This window comes from Dipodomys spectabilis, unplaced genomic scaffold (genome assembly GCF_019054845.1).
Source record: "Dipodomys spectabilis isolate Male_0828 unplaced genomic scaffold, ASM1905484v1 ptg000030l, whole genome shotgun sequence".
NCBI lineage: Eukaryota > Metazoa > Chordata > Mammalia > Rodentia > Heteromyidae > Dipodomys > Dipodomys spectabilis.
The window spans coordinates 3,628,497-3,647,969 of NW_024870707.1; the positions used below are offsets into that span (position 1 = coordinate 3,628,497).

Sequence of the window (19,473 nt, forward strand, 5' to 3'; positions counted from 1 at the left end):
GAAAACGAACATAGTTACACTTGTTTATATCAGTAATAATAGACTTTTAATCAAATTTGTCAAAAGATATAAAATAACCATTTTATAATGATAAAGGAAGGGTGTATAACTATTTTAAATTCATATACAGCTAAACCCTGAAAGTGCTAAAGATATAAAGGCACAGTAAAAAAAAATAAGTCAGATATTATAGTTGGGAATTTCAATGCTCTTCTTTAAACATGAGAAATATCAGCCAAATAGAAAAATGAAGGAAACATTGGACTTGAACTGTACTTTAAACCAAGTTAACCTTCCATACAAACATAATGTATCAGCAAATAACTTCAGAATGATATTTTTCTCAAGGCCAGATCAAATACTAGACCCTAAGACAAGAGTTAGCTAATCTCAAATCATTAGAATAATGTCTAATGTTTCTGTCTATAATGTTATGAATCAGGAAATCAGTAATAGAATGGAAGATCATATAAAATTAACAATTTGTAGAACTTTTTATTTATTTAATTTTTTGATTATCTTCCTCATTTTTTTTAAATTGGTATTATGAATATGAAGTACAGACAGCTTACCAATTCATAAGTCACTAATGAGTACATTTTTATTTTTGGTCAGCTGTGGGGGCTTGAAGTGTTAGGATTCCTAGGTGCTGTCTCTGAGCTCTTTAGCTCAAAAGGCTAATGCTCTATCACGTCGAGCCATAGCCCCAATTCTGGTTTTCTGATGATTAATTGAAGATAAGAGTCTCTGGGGGGCTTGTTCCCAGGGTTACTTTGACCTTCAATCCTCATATCTGAGCCTTATGAGTAGCTAGGATAACAGGTATAAGTCAACAGGGCAAAGCTTGAGTACATTTCTTTCTCTTGATTTTTTAATTTTACTGTGAAGGTGATGTACAAAGTGGTCCAGTTACATAAGTAAGGCAATGAGTTCATTTCTTGTTGAACTTGTTACCCCCTCCCTAATGAGGTATTCACATCATACAAGTATTAAATTTCAAGGTTCAAGGCTCCCCATTCCCAGTTGTATAGATCACTTTTGTAGAATTTAAATGATATTCTCTTACAAAAATGAGGCAAAAGAAAAATAGAAAATTGGACTTCTACTTTGAAGAAAGGAGATTAAACTGTAACTCAACAAATATATTAAACTTTTATTCCAGCAATCTTCCAGCAACAGTTATAGTAAAATAATTTATTAAAGTTATGAGATTTTCACAAGAGGAAATTCAAGCCCAGAAATATAATTATTCTCACAAAACTCCTGAGGGAAATTACTTCAAAATAAAACTCCCAAAGGATATTTGTAAAAAATAAAATGCTAGCACTATAGTATTAAGTCATCACTGAAGAACTTATGTCAGGTAGGTTACTGAATCTCCAGATTAAAAATCACAGGGAAAAATATAAAAATATATCTTTACAGAAAAAAAAGAAAAAGTTATCAATGATATCTATATGCCTACCTAGACAACCAGTGAAATATATTTCTGTGTATCATGACTAAAAATGACACTTGGATGCAGAGTGACAGAACCTACTATTATCTCTAGCATAACATTTTAATATTCTACGCTAGACTAGTTATATAGGAAAGCCTTTACTGTTTTACATTAATCCTGTATATTTATAAATTTAAGGGATTGAAAGTATTATTACAAAATATTCAATGACCATATTGTAGATAATAATGTATGTTAATAAATCTCCTTGTGAGAAACACACTACACTAACTCAATGTAAAATCCCACAAACATTCTAGTTGTCATTTGAACCAATAGCCATGCATGCCTACACATACATGCAACATGCACACAAATTCACACATATACAAGAAGGAGAAAACACATATTCAGAAAGTTCATTGGCTTTCATCAGAACTCAATTTTTTGGCGTTTCTTTTTTTGTTGTTTTTATAAGTTTTTTATTGTGAAAGTACCATGCAGAGGGGTTACAATCCCATGAGCAAGGCAATGAGTACATTTCTTATCAAGCATTGTTGCCTCCTTTTGTTTTTCCCCTACCATCCCTTCCCTCCCATCTGTACAACTACATTCCTCCCTCCCCCTCCACAACCCTCCTATATTGTAAAGTTTGTTTTTCCACATAATGTCTTGTACATCTCAGTGTTGCAATGGGTTAACCTGTATCCCTATTTAAACAATTTGTTTAAATTTTTGTTCCCAAATTATACCAACATCAAATAGAGTGAAAACAGGGGTTATAATGTCGGGGAAGGACATACAAAGCACCAAAAAATCACATGGTACCTTATAGAAACAATAGCAAGAAAGTTAAAACCACTTGTATCCTTATTTTGGGGTTCATTTCGCTTAACATCATCTTATCTGACCTTTTCTGCTTGTCTCACATATGTATTAGTTATGGAGACAATCTAAATTCAATGCAAGACAAATGTATGGGTTAAATTTTGTTGATGTTGTTTTGTTTTTAGCATACTTCATTGGCCAGAAGATTCAACCTTTGGTACAGACATCCGTTACAAATAGGTAAGGATTATGGTGGCAGAGCTATAAAAGATTTTTAAAGAAAAAGTACATGTAACTTATTTCCTGTCTCATTAAATACCAAAGACCCATGGACTGAGAAAAGTAACAGCACTTTTATTAATTGGGAATCGTGATCTGTATTTCTAAAACTAACTTGATACTCTTTTTGTGAATATCTTACTATCATTTGGTGATCACTGTTAGGATAAACGCAGAAGTTCTGTCCCAGTCATGCTTTTTCAGAAATATAATAACTAAATATTATTTGTGTACAGAAAGGCACATTCCTGTAACTTTCAGCCTATGAATCTATCATCTGTATTTGTTCCATAATATTCTGAAGAGCAAGTGAGACTCTGTACATTCAAATTTCCCTGTAAAGGTAAGAAAAGTAAGAACCTTGGACCTTGAAAATTAAGACTTACATGATTTGAATATCTAAAGAATGACATGTAGCTTTACATCAAAGTTTCTCACTTAGCTCAGATGTCAATCATTCGTTATTTTGAGGTGAAGCATGGTTTTTCATAAATTATATATGAGTAGGCAATTTTCTTTTATTTTAATAATTCAGTGGCTTCTAGTATATTTAAACAATTGCACGCCCATTAAAGGAATCTATTTTTTAAATTATCCATTACTTAAAAAATACAATACCACCATTCTTTGTCATCAAATCTAATCTACCATCTTTCTGGGCCCAGATAACAAATATTTCACTTGGTTCCTAAGCATAGGCAACTAGGGAATTTTCATGCAATACATATTACTCTAAATAAATTTTATTCTGCCTTAAAATTATACTGCTGATAGTCAGAATAGCGAAGTGCCTCTCTATCATTCTTTCCTATGATTTTTCTCAAAAGTCTAAGGAAGACAAAGGAAGAATGGACAAGGGAAATTGCTCCATGCAGACTGAATTTATTTTCATGGGAATTACGAACAACCCTAAGATGAGGGCGCCCCTATTTGCCATTTTTCTACTAGTTTATCTCATCAACCTGCTTGGAAACCTCGGGATGATCATTTTGATCCGAGTGGACTCCCAGCTTCACACACCCATGTATTTCTTCCTCAGCCACCTCTCTTTCTGTGACCTCTGCTACTCCACGGCCATTGGGCCCAAGATGCTGGTGGACATATTTGGCAAGAACAAATCAATTCCTTTCTTTGGCTGTGCTCTGCAATTCTTCATCTCCTGTACCTTTGCGGATTTGGAGTGTGTGCTGCTGGCAGTGATGGCTTTCGACCGGTACAAGGCCATCAGCAACCCTCTGCTCTACATGGTGAACATGTCCAGTAGGGTGTGCACTCTCCTAGTGGCTGGAGTTTACCTGGTGGGTATGGCAGATGCCCTGATCCACACCACACTGGCATTCCGCTTATGTTTCTGTGGATCTAATGAGATCAATCATTTCTTCTGTGATTTGCCTCCACTTTACCTCCTCTCTTGTTCTGACATTGAAGTCAATGTGCTGATATTATTCACCATTTATGGTTTCCTTGAACTGAGTACCATTTCAGGAGTTCTTATCTCCTATTTTTACATCATCTTGTCAGTCTTGAAGATCCGCTCTGCTGAGGGCAGGTTCAAAGCTTTCTCTACCTGTACCTCCCATTTGACCGCAGTGGCGATTTTCCAAGGAACTCTACTCTTCACATATTTTCGACCGAGTTCTTCCTACTCTCTAGATCAAGACAAAATGACCTCTCTATTTTATACTCTTGTAATACCTATGTTGAACCCTCTGATTTATAGCCTTCGGAACAAGGATGTGAAACAGGCCCTAGAAAAAATTAAAAATAGAAGATGGTTTTAAATAGTTAAATATAGACACCTGCAGAAATGCCGTGATTTTACCTACATAAAGCTGTATGATGTAATGCATGAGAAACAAAACTATACAAAATATGTAAAATATGAAACACATATTCACAATTTTCAAATAACAATATTTAGATAGATTATGTTAAGATATGAGAAATAAAGGGAAATGTAAAATGGAATATCAAAACTTTAAAGTGTAGGTGGAGATTTGTGCCTCTGAAGAATATTTTATGTATTTATTTATTTATTTTTGTGAAAACACCATACAAAGGGGTTACAATTACATGGGCAAGGTAATGAGTACATTTCTTTTTTTTTAACTTTTTTTTTATTGTGAAAATACCATACAGAGGGGATACAATTACATTGGCAAGGTATTGAGTACATTTCTTATCAAGCATTGTTGCCTCCTGCTTGGTTTCCCCTTCCTATCCCTTCCCATCTGCCCCTCCTCTTGCCCCCTCCCCCAGCCAAAGTTGTAAAGTTCGTTTTTCAACATAACATCTTGTACATCTCATTATTGTAATGGATCCACCTATATCCCTAGTTAAAGGATTTGTTTTTTCCCTTCCCCTCCACAAATTATACCAACATCAAATACAGTGAAAGCAAGTGTTATACCATGGGGGAGGGACATACAAAGCAACAAAGAAATAATCTTATAAATACGTTGGAAATAATCACAAGAAAGAAAAAACATTTGAATTCTTATCTTGGGGTTCATTTAGCCTAACATCAACTTATCTGACTGTTTCTGTTTGTCTCAGACATATACTAGTAATTGCAAATAAGGGAAACCATGAGACCTATGTTCTTTGAAGAATATTTTGTTTCATCTACTTTCAATTGTTTCTCCACTTTTTTTAATAAATTTGCCCTGTGGCTATCACTTTTATAATGTTTTTAATAGTCAACAGATTTTTTTCTAGGCCTGGTATCAAAAGATCTATAATATAAAAAGCTAGCAAGGTATGAATGTACAATAATATAGTAAATTTTAAGGAACAAAGAAATGAACCAGACAGACAGACAGAAAAGAAAAGAAAGAAAACAAAGAAAGATATAAAGGAAAAAGGAAGGAGAACAGAAAAAGGAAAGAAAGATGTTTCATGTTAACAAGATATTATATAGTATATAATCAGAATTATGTAGTAAGAAATTATATATCAATATCTTAAATGTAAATGGAATAGATTATGTAATTAAGAGAATTGATTAAAAATCTGTATTCAGTTCTGTGTTTTTCAAGCTAATTTCACCTCACCTTAAAAGATACACTTAGACTAACATTAGAAAGAGGGAGGGAATAAAATATTCCATGGGAATATACCCTGTAGTCAGGTGTTTGATTTTGGTACCCTGTGTCTTGTATTTACCTTCATCTGATTTGGGGAGGGGAAGGAAATAACAAAATGGTGAAACAAAGGACAAAGGGTGAAACAATGTACCAGTGATACTCATGAACTTTACAACCTGGGGGGTGGGAGCAGTATAAGGGGCTGGAAAGGAAAATGGGAGAAAAACATGGGCGGGAGTAACAACGTTGGACAAGAAATGTACGTAGTACTCTACTTGTGTGACTGTAACCCCTCTGTCCATCAACATTACAACAAAATAAAATTAAATTTAAAAAAGGAAATTAGCAGGAAATTAGGCTTGCATCTCAGATAACCAAAAGTCATAAAGAGGAAAGAAGGACAATTATGTTACGATGCCGTCATTTCAACAAAAGGAGGTAGTAATTCTAAAGCATAGCTGGTGCTGGGTCCTTTGATAGTAGTTCTGTCAAAAGAAATATCATATTACTAGGTCAAGATTCAAGGAACATGGAGAATTTCCTTGTTACTTGCTGAATATGTAAAATTTAGCCTTCTAATAATTCTCACTTTTGCTAAGAATTATAGATAGTGGCAAATAAAATTATCTTTAGTAAAATGTAGCACTTGGCTCTTTTATAAATATAATTATATATGTATATATATATCTACAAAGTTAAACAAATCATCCTGTTACAAAAAATACATGTCTAAATCAAATGTAAATGTCCACTATTGGCTCACTAGTATCTACTATGAAGAGGCTATCCAGGGATCTGATTTACTGAGCAATTACTTGGCCTATTGATTTAGATTAAGCAGAGAGTATAGAGACACAAAAAAAATCATCAAATATATCTTGAATACAATTTTAAAAATCCTGTATGAATAAATTAATAATAACTAAAAATATGAGAGCTAAGTGCAAAGAGTCTGACATGGACCCCATGTGTAATGCGGAGGGAAGCTGGGGGTGGGGAGAGAACAATTCAGTGCTGTGTGAGAAAGTTGTCATCTAGTCAAGAACATCCCCAACATTTTGACTCCCACAAGCCAAAAAAGCTAATATCACATTGATGCTCATCAAATGACAAATGAGAATACTGTGATATTCATAAAACAAAAATACTCAAAGCAAAAAAAAGGAAAGGAATTCTAAAACATGATGTATGGACCTGGAAAATATATGCCAATGGAAATATAAGCACAAAATTTTACATATCACATGATTCTGTTTATATTTGATACATAGAACAGATAAATAAATTAGGAGAAAGTAGTGTTTGCCAGGGACTGGGGAGCAATGGACAGAGATAGTGTCCACCTGTGAGAATATATTTCTAATTTAGATGAACAGAAGGGTTCTGGATGCAACCAATGGAAAAGGCTTCTCTGTGTAGTTCTTATACTAAAAGTAAAAAAGCCTTAGCTTTAAATGTTAGAATTTCATGGACTATGAACCATATGCATGGATAGATATGTAATATAGAGAGGCTGGAAATATAGGTCTATGATAAATTACTTGTCTACTTTCCATAAGGACCTAGGTTTAATTCCTAGCACTGCAAGTAAACGTATTAACTGTTAGAGAAGTGAAGGAAAGTGCTTCAAAAGTAGAAAAAAGGATGAATGATATAAAATAGTGGGAATGGTGGATAGGAGGGTTATTTGAGTTACATTACATTCAATGTATTTCAGTTGGACAAGAATTGTATACTTAGTAGTGTAAATTAATATTTTACGCTATAAAATTGACTTGTAGGCAGGTTGTGGTGGTTCATGCCTTTACTCCTATATAATCAGGGGGTTGAAATTTGAGGATCATGATTTGAAGCCAGCTTGGGTAGAAAAATCTGTGAGTCTGATCTCTAACAATCAAAAAAGTCAAAAGTAGAACTGTTGTTTGGGTGTGGTAGGGTGCCAACATCTAAGCAGTGTTGGTAGGCCCTGGGTTCAAGCACCAATAACTGGCATAGATAGATTAATAGATAGGTGATAGATAGATAGATAGATGATAGATAGATAGATAGATAGATAGATAGATAGATAGATAGATAGATAGATAGATAGATAGATAGATAGATAGATTTAAAAAAAAAGACACTGCTTTCACTTTGGTATAGATCCATTTGAAGACAATAACAACTACAGATTAGTTCTACACCAGTGGTTAACATCTGTAATCCTAGCTTCTCTAGAAACTGTGATGTTCAGTTAAATGCCAGCCCAGGCAGGAAGTCCATGAAACTCTTATCTAGAGTTAATAATCCAAAATATAGAAGTAGAATTATGGGTTAAGTGGTAGAGTTCTAGCCTGGAGCATAAAAGCTGAGAGACAGTGCCCAGTCCTGAGTTTAATCCCCAGGAATGGTACCAAAAATAATAAAAAGAAAGATTAATATTTGCTGAAGATGCTCTAGTATTCACAAGAGAAATGTAATCACATTTCGGTAACAACAAAGCCTGAGGGAAGTTGAAACTAATTAGTTGTGTTTATAGAAAAGAGGGAATGTAGATGCTTAAAAAATTTAAGTCCCAATAGGCATCATTTTAAAATAAATGTGACCTATGTTTGTTCATTCACCAAGGATGGACAAAGGTATTGTGTCAGGTAAGATTCAGAAGAGCTGTAAGCAAAGAATGACAAAAAACAAAATGTTACATTGCCTCTTTGAAATCTGAGAAATCAAGTTGAAGAAGGAATAAATTAATAGCTTACTCCTGACTACTTAGTTTGCTATATCTGATATTCCCTGGTTATCAGTGATCCTTTCCTTTAAACTGTCTGAATTTGAATGCCTTTTTCTTTGTATAGGGATTGTAACTATATCATTATTTTTATTTTAATAAAATCTAAAACAAACAACTCCTTTTAAAATAACTATTATCTATGCATTATCTGCAAATATAATTGCTTTTTTAAAATGTATGTACAATAGATATCACATGTTGCAGAAGCTGATATATATCATTTCCTGTCACATAGAGTACAAATCATATTTATTGTAATAATAGATGACCAGGGGCATTCCCAGTCTTCAGGGATAATCACAAAATGCAGTCCAGTTTTCTAACAAAAACAAAGTGACACATAGATTCCCAGCATGACACACAGGAAGGAAACACAAGAACAAAAAGACAAAATAGCTCCAAAATATTTACCATCTTTTCCTTTTTCAGTTAAGTAAAACATTCGAGTCAGGAATATGCAAATGTATTTGTTTTAATCTGTTTTCCTACTTTTTATGCTTTCGACGATGGCTGATAGAATGGCTCAATAAAACACGTTTTGTTTTGCAGTAATCCCTAGGAGCACTCCAAGAAGTGGACTATAATAATTTTCATTTATTAACTGATAGGTAAGTGAAGGTAAGTTATAAACTTGTTTTAAAATACATATTGAATAACCCAGGGAATATGGTGTAAGAACAACAAATTATGTAACAAAGATTTTATTTTTGGTAAGGATATGAAATCCTGTCTTAAATCTGACATTCCCTACTTACAGTTTGGGATCTGGAGCTCATCTACCTAAATATCAATGGTACAGATTAAATATCATCAGTCAGCTGGGGAGGTGGTAACAATGCTCAATAAGAAATGTACTCTTTACCTTACTCAAGTAACTGTAACCCCTGTGTATAATATGTTTACAATAAAAAATACATACAAAATAAGTATCATCAGTCATGGAGATATTAAAAATCACGTATTTAAGGATAATGCACACATTTCAGTTCAGAGAAAAATCAACTTTATGCATTAGAGTTTTGTTGATTTATAAAACCTCTTTTTCACATTTTATTAATATCAATTAATTTGGCAAATGGGTTTTATATTGGCATGGCCATACATGCATAAAATGCACTTTCTTTGACGCCTTCCTTTCCTCCTCCTTTCTTAAACCAATTACAGCAAGCTTCATTGTTTAATTTTCACACACAGAGGAAGCATTTGGACCATACTCTTTTTTTTCTTTACCCTCTCCAGTCACCTTCCCTCCTACAGGAGAAATAATTGACATTGTGGTGTCTATTTTACTTTTAGTTGTTACTTGATTTTTATCTTAATGTAGATGTACAAGGAGATTACAGCTTAACTTGTCCATTTACGAAGTGTACAATACATCTTTGTCAGAGTCACCGAACCTTCCTTCCTTCAGTCCCCTTCCAAACTATTCTTCTTCCACAAGTCTCTGTTCAAAGGAACAGTGGTCTTTGGTAAGGCTTTTTTTTTAGTGTACAAACAAGCAATTTACAGAATGCAATTAGGTTCCGATTCATGAGTGAGGATTTTTCTGTGCCTAGCAATCTATCGTTGTTTGGGTGAGCGTGTAAACCATCAGACCTAGAAGGAAGCAGAATGGAGAGTGGCAATTGCACCTATTTACGTGAATTCCTTCTCCTGGGAATCACCAGTCACCCTGGCATGAAACTGGTTCTCTTCGCTGTGTTTTTCCTGGTTTACTTCCTCACTCTCTTGACAAACCTTGGCATGATCACCTTAATCAGGATGGACTCCCAACTTCGCACACCTATGTACATTTTCCTCAGCCACCTCTCTTTCTCTGACCTCTGCTATTCCTCTGCCGTTGGACCCAAGATGCTGATGGACCTGCTTGTGAAAAACACCTCAATTCCATTTGTTGGCTGTGCCCTGCAGTTCCTGCTTGTCTGTATCTTTATAGATGCCGAGTGCATGCTGCTGGCAGTGATGGCCTTTGACCGCTACAAGGCCATCAGCAACCCCCTGCTGTATGCAGTAGAAATGTCCAGCAAGGTGCGCTCCCGACTTCTGGTTGGAGTCTATGTGGTGGGCACAACAGACGGATTGATACACACAGTGCTGGCATTCCGTCTCTGTTTCTGTGGTTCTAATGTGATTAATCACTTCTTCTGTGATTTACCTCCACTTTTACTCCTTTCCTGTTCTGATACGCAAGTCAATGAACTGGTTTTATTCTCGCTTTTTGGTTTCATTGAACTAAGCACCATTTCAGGAGTGCTTGTCTCTTACTGTTACATCATCTCATCAGTCTTGAAGATCCACTCTGCTGAGGGCAGGTTCAAAGCTTTCTCCACCTGCGCCTCTCACTTAACCGCAGTGGCAATTTTCCAGGGGACTATGCTGTTCATGTATTTCCGGCCTAGTACTTCTTACTCCCTGGACCAAGACAAAATGACGTCTTTGTTTTATATCCTTGTGATTCCCATGCTGAACCCTCTGATTTATAGCCTAAGGAACAAGGATGTGAAAGAGGCCCTGGGAAAGCTGAAGAATAAAAAGTGGTTTTAAAATAAATGTTATGTGCCCATCATGGATATTTATGTTGGTGATTGTTTTTGCAAAATTTTATGGCACAGGTGACTCTTATGTCACATCTTTTAAACTATCTGATATAATATGTGCTAGAATAAGAAGACCCCAACATTATAACTATATTATTTGTTAAATATCCAGTGACTCTTAATAACCCAACCAAATATCAAATATTGAAGAGTGAATATTTTTTTCAGCCCTATCTCTTTCTCAGATACCTGTTCTTCCACTACATTTGGTCCCAGAGATGCTGTTAGATGTACTTGGTAAGAACAAATCAAAACCTTTTATTTTGTTTTGTTCTATACATAGACATCTTCTGCATATTTAAAGATGTTGAGTGGTTGTCAATGGCAGTGATAGCCTTTGCTTCCTCTATGTATATTTCCTGTATAGTATACTTCTGCCTACAAGCTGGACCACCAGATCCTTGATACTGTGACATTGGCTTCCTTTTTGCTTCTGTGGGTCTAATGTGATTCATCATCTCCTCTGTGAAAGCCTTGTGATTTGTCTTGCTTAAGTTCACAAGTCAGTGAGTTAGTTATTTGCTAAATTTCATTTTCTTGGTTCAAGTAACATTCCAGGAGCTCTTGTCTCTTATTGTTATTTCAACTTTCTCCAACTTTTGACTCTCACTAAACTCTGGTTGCAAGTTTTTAAAGAACTATATTATTTATGCATTTTGGCCAAGTTCTTCCTACTGTTCAGAACAAGAAAACATTGTTATATACTCTTTTTATTTCCAGACTGAATGTAATGATTTATAGCTTACATAATTAGGGTGTGAAAAAGGCTCCACAAAGATTGAGAAAAATGACTACATAATAGGAATATATACATACATATATATTTATACACACACTCATTTACTGTTGTTTCAATTTATTTTAAATTGTCTCAAATATTTTACTTTAGTAATCAGTGTTTCAAAATAAATTACTGCATGCAATTGTTTTACAGTTTCCTAAAATCCCACACTTTTAAACATCTATAAATCTATATATCTATGTCTATCTGTCTGTCTATCTATCTATCTATCTATCTATCTATCTATCTATCTATCTATCGTGAACAGAGTGTTCTTTACTGCTGATAGCTGAATAAATACATTGGTTAGATAGGGTGATAATGGTCAATGACCTCATAGGTGAGAGTAGCTTTACTAAAGTGATAAATGGCAATGTTTAATCACTCTGGACTTCTTAACTATCTGCAAATATTATATGGGCCAGGAATCAGTGTATCTTTACATCATCACTGTATAAAGGAATTCACACCTATTTTAAAAAGGGGGGAATCCCATCACACAGTCTATGAGACCCTTTTCCAATTGCCATCTTTTGATTATACTGTCATGGTAATTTGTATATACTCTTTATTATATCTTACATCCTTTATATTGATACTTGCTATTATTGAGATTATCTATTATATGTACTATATCATTGTCTATTTGTCTATTATATTGCCATGTAATTATATGCATAAATGTGTGTATGGATAAATGTTTTTATGTGGTTTGTGTGTATCTTGTGAACCCAAGGTTTCATTCCTTAATTTTTGCCCCAAGCCAAAAGCTTGCAATATGATCACAACAAAATTATTTGAATTTTATTAAAGAGCAAATGGTATGCTTGCTTATCAGCATGCTACATAGCCATAAAAATGATAAAACTATGATCACATTCAATAGGATGTTAGAATCTCACATAAGAAAAATAGTGATAGACATAGAAGAATACAAATGGAGTGATTTCACTTCTATGTAGATTTTGGCTCTGTAACTAACCAATCGCAATATGTGTGAGTTTATGTTAATGCTCAGGTGCAATCTCTGAAATGCTCTTTATATTTTACTTTTGGTCCAGACTCTGGGCACACGAATAATTTCAAGTTAAAATTTGTATACTACTTAAACATAGGGTAACTTGTGGAAATGAGGCATCCCAGAGACAGAAAAGCCCTTGAAGGTTTGGAAACCAGTGGCTTTCAGCAGTAATATAAAAAGGTGCACAAAACCAGCTCTTCCTTATCCAAATTTACATCAGAGAATTAATAAAGCTCTTGCAAAACACAATTTTTCATTTAACCTGGTAGAAATATGTCAATATTTATTTTCCTAGATGAATATTTGGGAATGTTTGGTATAAATATTTTACTTATACCAAAGCAATGATGGATTATCAAAGCTATTAAAAGTCTCAATAAATTTTACTTTTCCCAAGGTAAAGTATTTCTGTTTCAGTGAATATTCCAACTTTGTCGAAACATAGGGAAAACCCTTGTCACAACAAATAATACTGAAACCTGCAACACCGATGACTTGTACTCCAATTAAAGTATTAGAAAATAGAAATTTAGAGTATTAGAAGATATGAATCTCTCTCTATATATATAGTTTTGAGGTGCATAAACTGATGCATTTTTCTCCCTTCTTAAAGATTTTTTTCTTGCACATGTTTTTATATATGGTATTATTACAGTGGTTCAATGACATTAGACTCAATGCAAATAGCTGATATATATGATCATTGTATATTTTGTTGAAATATCAATCAACAGATAACAACTATTGCATAAGATGTTAGTCTGGTAATAGTACCACGAAGATTGACATACAATAAAATTACAGATTTCCATCTTTAAAGATCCCAGGCTATCAATTTTAATAATTTCAAGGAGCAATTGTTTTTCCTTTTCTCTTTTTGTGAGTCTGCATTGCAATGGCCTTAATTCACTTTCTACTAATACTGACATTAATAGTACTTGAATGCTAGGTTGGCCTAAAAGAAATTAACTGACAATACGATGTGCAATTTTTCCAACTTGCCATTCTGGTTGAGATTTGGCTTTGGTTTACAAATACAAGTGTACAAACTCAAGAAATTCACTATGAGTCACTATGAGTACAATGCATTCTGATCAAAGCATGTGGGCTGTTTCTTCAAAGAAACACTTGAGTTTGCATGTTTTTACTTACAACCAGTCATTTTGCTGTATGAAAAATGGATTAGGACTCAAAAGGACATTACTAAAGGGTAAATGCATAAATACAATAAATAGGACCTTACTGCCTTTGTTTCTAGTCACTGTATTTATTTATATGCAAATTATGGATGAAATGAAAAGTTTTCAATGAGAATAAAATCTAGTTTTTCCTGTGCAATTGAAAAATTGTTCATTTTTGTTATCGTAACAAAAATTAGTGTTCTTTTTTATTTTAGGGAATGTACCTATAAGTTTCATACTTTATTTCTTTAAAATAAAATACTCTAATCTCAACATGAGAGAGGCTAAGATAAGAAGATTGAGAGACCCTGTCATTAAAACCATAAACAAACATATGCCTACTTAGGGACTTGCAAAATGATATTAATGGATACAGGAAACTGGAGTAATTTTCTAAATTATGCAAGTGTGATGTGTTTGGGGCAATTAGACTGTGCATGAATATAAAATGAAATTAAAAGGTCTTTATTTCACTCTCAACCCCCATACTGGTAGGAAATACCAGATATTAAGCCATGTAATTATATCTGTTATTTATTCCTGAGAGGTTATTTGTTCAACCACCAGGGACCAGGCATACAGATAGATATAAACCAGGTGATTCAGGCAACAAAGCTGAACCTTCACATAGAAAGAGAGCTGCTTCAGATAAAACTATCTTGACTTCCAGATAAGGTACTGATAATTTACTCTATTTTTCTGATTGGTGTTACCTGTTTCTTACTGGTATGCTTTCATTAGAAATGTATTCATTACCTGACTTACATAACCCATCTGTATGGGTTTACAATAAAAGGCTTTCAAAATTGATAAGTTAACGTTACATGACATTATAAAATACAGTCTGTTCATTAATTTTAATTACTTCACTTAGTTTTGAAATTGTAATTAAAATAGAATGGATTATAGTAAATGATAATACGTCTTCATGAGGTGGTTAAAGATCATTTAATTTACCTGAAATTTTATGTAGTTTTAAAAAGAATCCTAGATTGTTTAAGAAAATGTTATATTTGCAGAGTTGGAGAACTATTTAAATACATTTACTCAAAGTTTGGAAGACCTGTACTTTGATCACTATATTGCTAACCTGATTTTTATTCTTTCCTTTCTTATCTTTCTTCTCTACATTTTTCATAAATCCACAGATCTGAGGGACACATGTATAATATATGAGCATGTGTGTGCGTGCGTGCGTGTGTGTGTGTGTGTGTGTGTGTGTGTGTCTTTCAGACAGTCACATGGACATGGTAAGTTCTGGCATAATCTTGTCTGTATATCTGTGTTTGTTAGTACTGCATACTCTTCTACTTCCATCTCCAGCCAGTACTAACTTTTTCGTTACAATGGGTTCTGCATCACAGGTGATCCTCTCCCCAGCCTTGCGGAGCTCATGGATGCCTTACAGGGGCAAACCATGCTTTATATGAGTGTGAGAGCAGAGTATAGCTAAGCTTGTCTACTTCATTATTTTTAGATGGGGAGGGAATTAGCAAGAGATTGATTATTGGTACTTTTTTTTAGACCACGAATCTCTATTACTAGGTAAACAAACAAGTCTGCAAAATGGAAAATAAAAAGCAAGAAACTTGTCTGAAGACCTAAGTTATTTGACACAACTAACTGTAAGAGCTATTTCCTTGACCTCTGAGTGCATCCAAAAATCAAAATAAATAGCAAAATCGTCAGGGCTCCAATTTTGCATAGGAATAGCAATAACAAGGTTGATTTAATGTAGGCTAAAACATCTGTCCAGCACTAAGGAAACTAAGAAATATCCATTTCATCATATGTATTAATATTACATGTGGTATATTTACAGTAGGAATAATTTGCTTTAAACAATGGCAGTATTCTCCATCTTAAAAATAGCACAGGTAAAAAAAAAAAAGACCTGAATTCAACTATGAATTGAATAAAATTTAACCCTCTATTTCGCTTTTCTTGTTTCACATCCAGGCAATTCCATATCTCAGCCATGATCATTGAGAATTATACTTTGTTTATGGACTTTGTATTCTTAGGGCTTTCTGAGAGACAGGATGTTCAGCAAGGGCTCTTTGTGTTTTTTCTCCTTGTTTATGGTATCACTGTGATTGCCAATCTAGGGATGATCCTGCTGATTCACACGGACTCCAGACTTCACACACCTATGTATTATTTCCTGAGCAACCTGTCTTTCTCTGATGTGTGCTATTCCTCCACTGTTTCTCCCAAGATGATGGTTGATTTCTTATCTGAGCAAAAGAGGATACCATATAATTTATGTGCCTTTCAGATGTACTTTTTTGGAGCCTTTGCAGATGTAGAATGTCTCATGTTAGCTGTCATGGCCTATGATCGATATGCTGCCATTTGCAATCTACTTCGATATACAATTACAATGTCCAGAAGGATCTGCACCCAGCTGGTAGCTGTTGCTTATGGTGTAGGCCTGGTGGATTCAGCCATCCACACTTGCTGCACATTTCGATTGTCCTTCTGTAAGTCCAATGTGATCAACCACTTCTTCTGTGACATCCCACCCTTGCTAGCTCTCTCCTGCTCAGATACCTCCATCAATGAGATAGTGATGTTCACATTCATTGGCTGTGTTGTGGGATGCAGTATCGTCACTGTCCTCTTCTCCTACATCTATATCCTAGCTACCATCTTTAAGATGAAGTCACCCCAGGGCAGACACAAAGCCTTCTCTACCTGTGCCTCACACCTAATAGCGGTGGCTATATTTCACGGCACACTCCTATTCATGTATTTCCGACCTAGCTCAAGTTACTCAATGGATACAGACAAAATGGCATCTGTTTTCTATACTGTAATGATCCCTATGTTAAACCCACTGATCTATAGCTTACGAAATAAGGATGTTAAAGGAGCTTTCAGAAAAGCAATCAGCAGTAAATGGTGTCCCAGGTAAAGTTTTTTTTCTATCCCAAAGGGATGGCAGATATCTGAGAATAAATTCGGTATTTTGAAATAGGTTCTCACCTATTCAACCTTCTAGATGTTTCCCATCCATTTTTAGTGTGCCTAAATTTGGTGAATGGAACAGCAGTTACTGGTCTTAATATTTCTTCTAAAGAAACAACGACATTAGAAAGAGCTTCTTTTTACACTTTTTCAGAGTATCCTCCTCTGCTTCCCTTCTTTCATGGATTATTAAATCCCAGTGACAAACAATGAGCTATAGCAAGTGCTTTGCACTCAACTTACACTTATTTATTCTTCAGGGAGCATGGATTTAGTTAACCTGTTTATTGTAGAAGAAGCTAATTTTTAAAAGCAAAGCTAATTCTTGATTCCTTCCTTATACAATAATACCAGCTTATGCATGTCCAGAATGAACAAGCAGCAAATATGTAAGAATTAACAAGGAGTCTCCTAAGGTGTACTCTCAATCTATAAATGTAATGATCCTTCTTGCCTTGTTGAAATGATTTTTGGGTTCCTTACAATCTTCAAATCCAGCATGTCATTCAGAGTGGTTATTGAGTAAACAAAGTAGCAGCCCTTACCAATCTAAGGTTATAGGGAGGATCTGTAAATTTAACAGAATAAAAACCAACAACATAACTCTCTTCTCTTAGTTTCATAATGATAGGTTTATCTTGAATGAAATTTGTCTCTTACCTTGGCCTAGAATGGAATAAAATATTAGATACAAGTAGTAAAGGATATTAATAACTTCTTGGACCTCCAATACCTCACCATTCTGTTGAAATAGAAGATCAAGAGAATCAATAAGTTCAGCCAGATCCGATGTTTACCAGCTTCAATGTAATTGAACCTTCATACTGAGAAGCATTCCGGAGACCTTCCTTATCTTTCCTTCACACTGGAGAGCAGATATGATGCCATCTACATCTAGGAAGAACTGTACAAATAGAAGTTGGTGGTGGAAGGTGTGGACATTTATAAATGTTCACTAATAAACAGATCCTACCATCTTTGATGAGTTCGTTGCATTGTATTTCTTATATTATTGCTGCATGATAGTCAAAATACAAGCAACTGAAATGCTCAAACTGTACAGTTTCAATGGTAAAGAAAACATTTTATATGGATTTTGTATGTTCCATGGAAAAAACTGAATAAAGTATTTGCAATAGAATTTCATTTATATTGTTCTCTGTGTACCTGGAAAATTGACATCAACAAAACAACTAAACACAATGGCAATCACTTATGTTTGAGTAACTGAAATATTCTATAATGCGATAGTATATTATAATATTCACATTAGTTCATACACTTCTTGTTATTATTATACTCATATTTTGATTGAACCATTTCTCCTATTGGCAGCCTAAGTTGCTGAGAGACTAAAAACAATACCCTGAGACCATGTGTAAGATGCAAGTTGTACTGACATTACCTAACAAGAGTACAAACAAAGATAATCATACTAAGAGAGAGACTAACATGAGAGATAGAATAATAACAGATAGTGTTCACCAGGAGCAAATGGAGAAATAGCAATGCTCAGAAGATTGGTTGATGGTCTAACAGTAGCATCTAACAGTAGCTACATGGATGGACTAGTGATTCTTATTTTCTGCACTCTGTTTTTCTGTCAGTAGCTCACACTAATTCTCCACAGCACTAACCAGAAAGTTCAGTAGAGGCTCCTTGGATTTGCACTGCATGAAAGCTTTACAGAGAACACTAATCTGCCCAGCTTCCAGTGTATTTAAGAAAACTTCATTTTCTTAGAGAGCATTTACTGTCCCGTTCTTGTCTCAGTCACCTTCTTTTGGCTTCTCAGCAAGAGCCTTGGGAAGTGAAAGGGCCATTTCTGAAATATGGTATTTGACGTCCTACTTTTCTCAGGGAATTTCCCTGAAAATGCCATTCATCAACAGTTGTGCAGTTTGACCAGGGATGCCTGTCATTGAGATAGGTTTGTCCCAATTGCTGGTCTTATTTGATTCCAGGTGGAGAGTAATGATGAGTGAAATGACCCAAAGTTGAGAGTCAGTAACTGAGACTTTTCATTCTTATCAGAGCAACAATGATGCCTAGGGTATCTTTGTGACTCAACTTACTTGAACTCCAGGGTCAACCACTAGATCAGAGCATCTTATTAAGCATTATATATCTCCAGAGTTCTCATAGACAATGATTACAAAGTTTTAAAAAGAAAATATAAAGCAGAAACAAATAATTCAGTCTACAAAGCAATATTAAACGAAGAATGATCTTGGTCATAGTAATTTTTTGACCAAAGAGTTAAAAATATTGTCTGTTGAATTTGTGACAGTCTTTTCTATGAATTTGGTTGCAAGTAGGTAAGAGAGGAATGACAAAACACTTAAAAACAGCCATGTCCAACACTTTGATGAGAGTTTAGCAAGATATGATGATCTAGTTATTTTTTCATTGCTTACAACAGTTTAGACAATAACCAAGAATGACCACCTTATACTGGAGTTATTAGGCTGTACCTTAAAATATGTCTTCCTGAGACAACCAACGTCCAATTGTATAAT

The 19,473-nt window shown here is 34.5% G+C and overlaps 3 protein-coding genes across 3 annotated transcripts; all 3 read left to right on the forward strand.

Moving 5' to 3' along the window:
* The first annotated feature begins 1,519 nt into the window (after nt 1-1,519).
* Nucleotides 1,520-4,329, forward strand: LOC122105139 (olfactory receptor 5W2-like). The gene is made up of 2 exons (XM_042676278.1): nt 1,520-1,526; nt 3,392-4,329. The coding sequence occupies exons 1-2, from the start codon at nt 1,520-1,522 to the stop codon at nt 4,327-4,329; spliced, it is 945 nt and encodes a 314-aa protein (XP_042532212.1).
* A 5,686-nt stretch (nt 4,330-10,015) lies between these two features.
* Nucleotides 10,016-10,948, forward strand: LOC122105169 (olfactory receptor 5W2-like). The gene has a single exon (XM_042676310.1). It carries the CDS (start codon nt 10,016-10,018, stop codon nt 10,946-10,948), a length of 933 nt encoding a protein of 310 aa, XP_042532244.1.
* A 5,014-nt stretch (nt 10,949-15,962) lies between these two features.
* On the forward strand, nt 15,963-16,901 carry LOC122105208 (olfactory receptor-like protein OLF2). Its single transcript, XM_042676356.1, has one exon. The coding sequence runs from the start codon at nt 15,963-15,965 to the stop codon at nt 16,899-16,901; it is 939 nt and encodes a 312-aa protein (XP_042532290.1).
* The last annotated feature ends 2,572 nt before the right edge of the window (nt 16,902-19,473 follow it).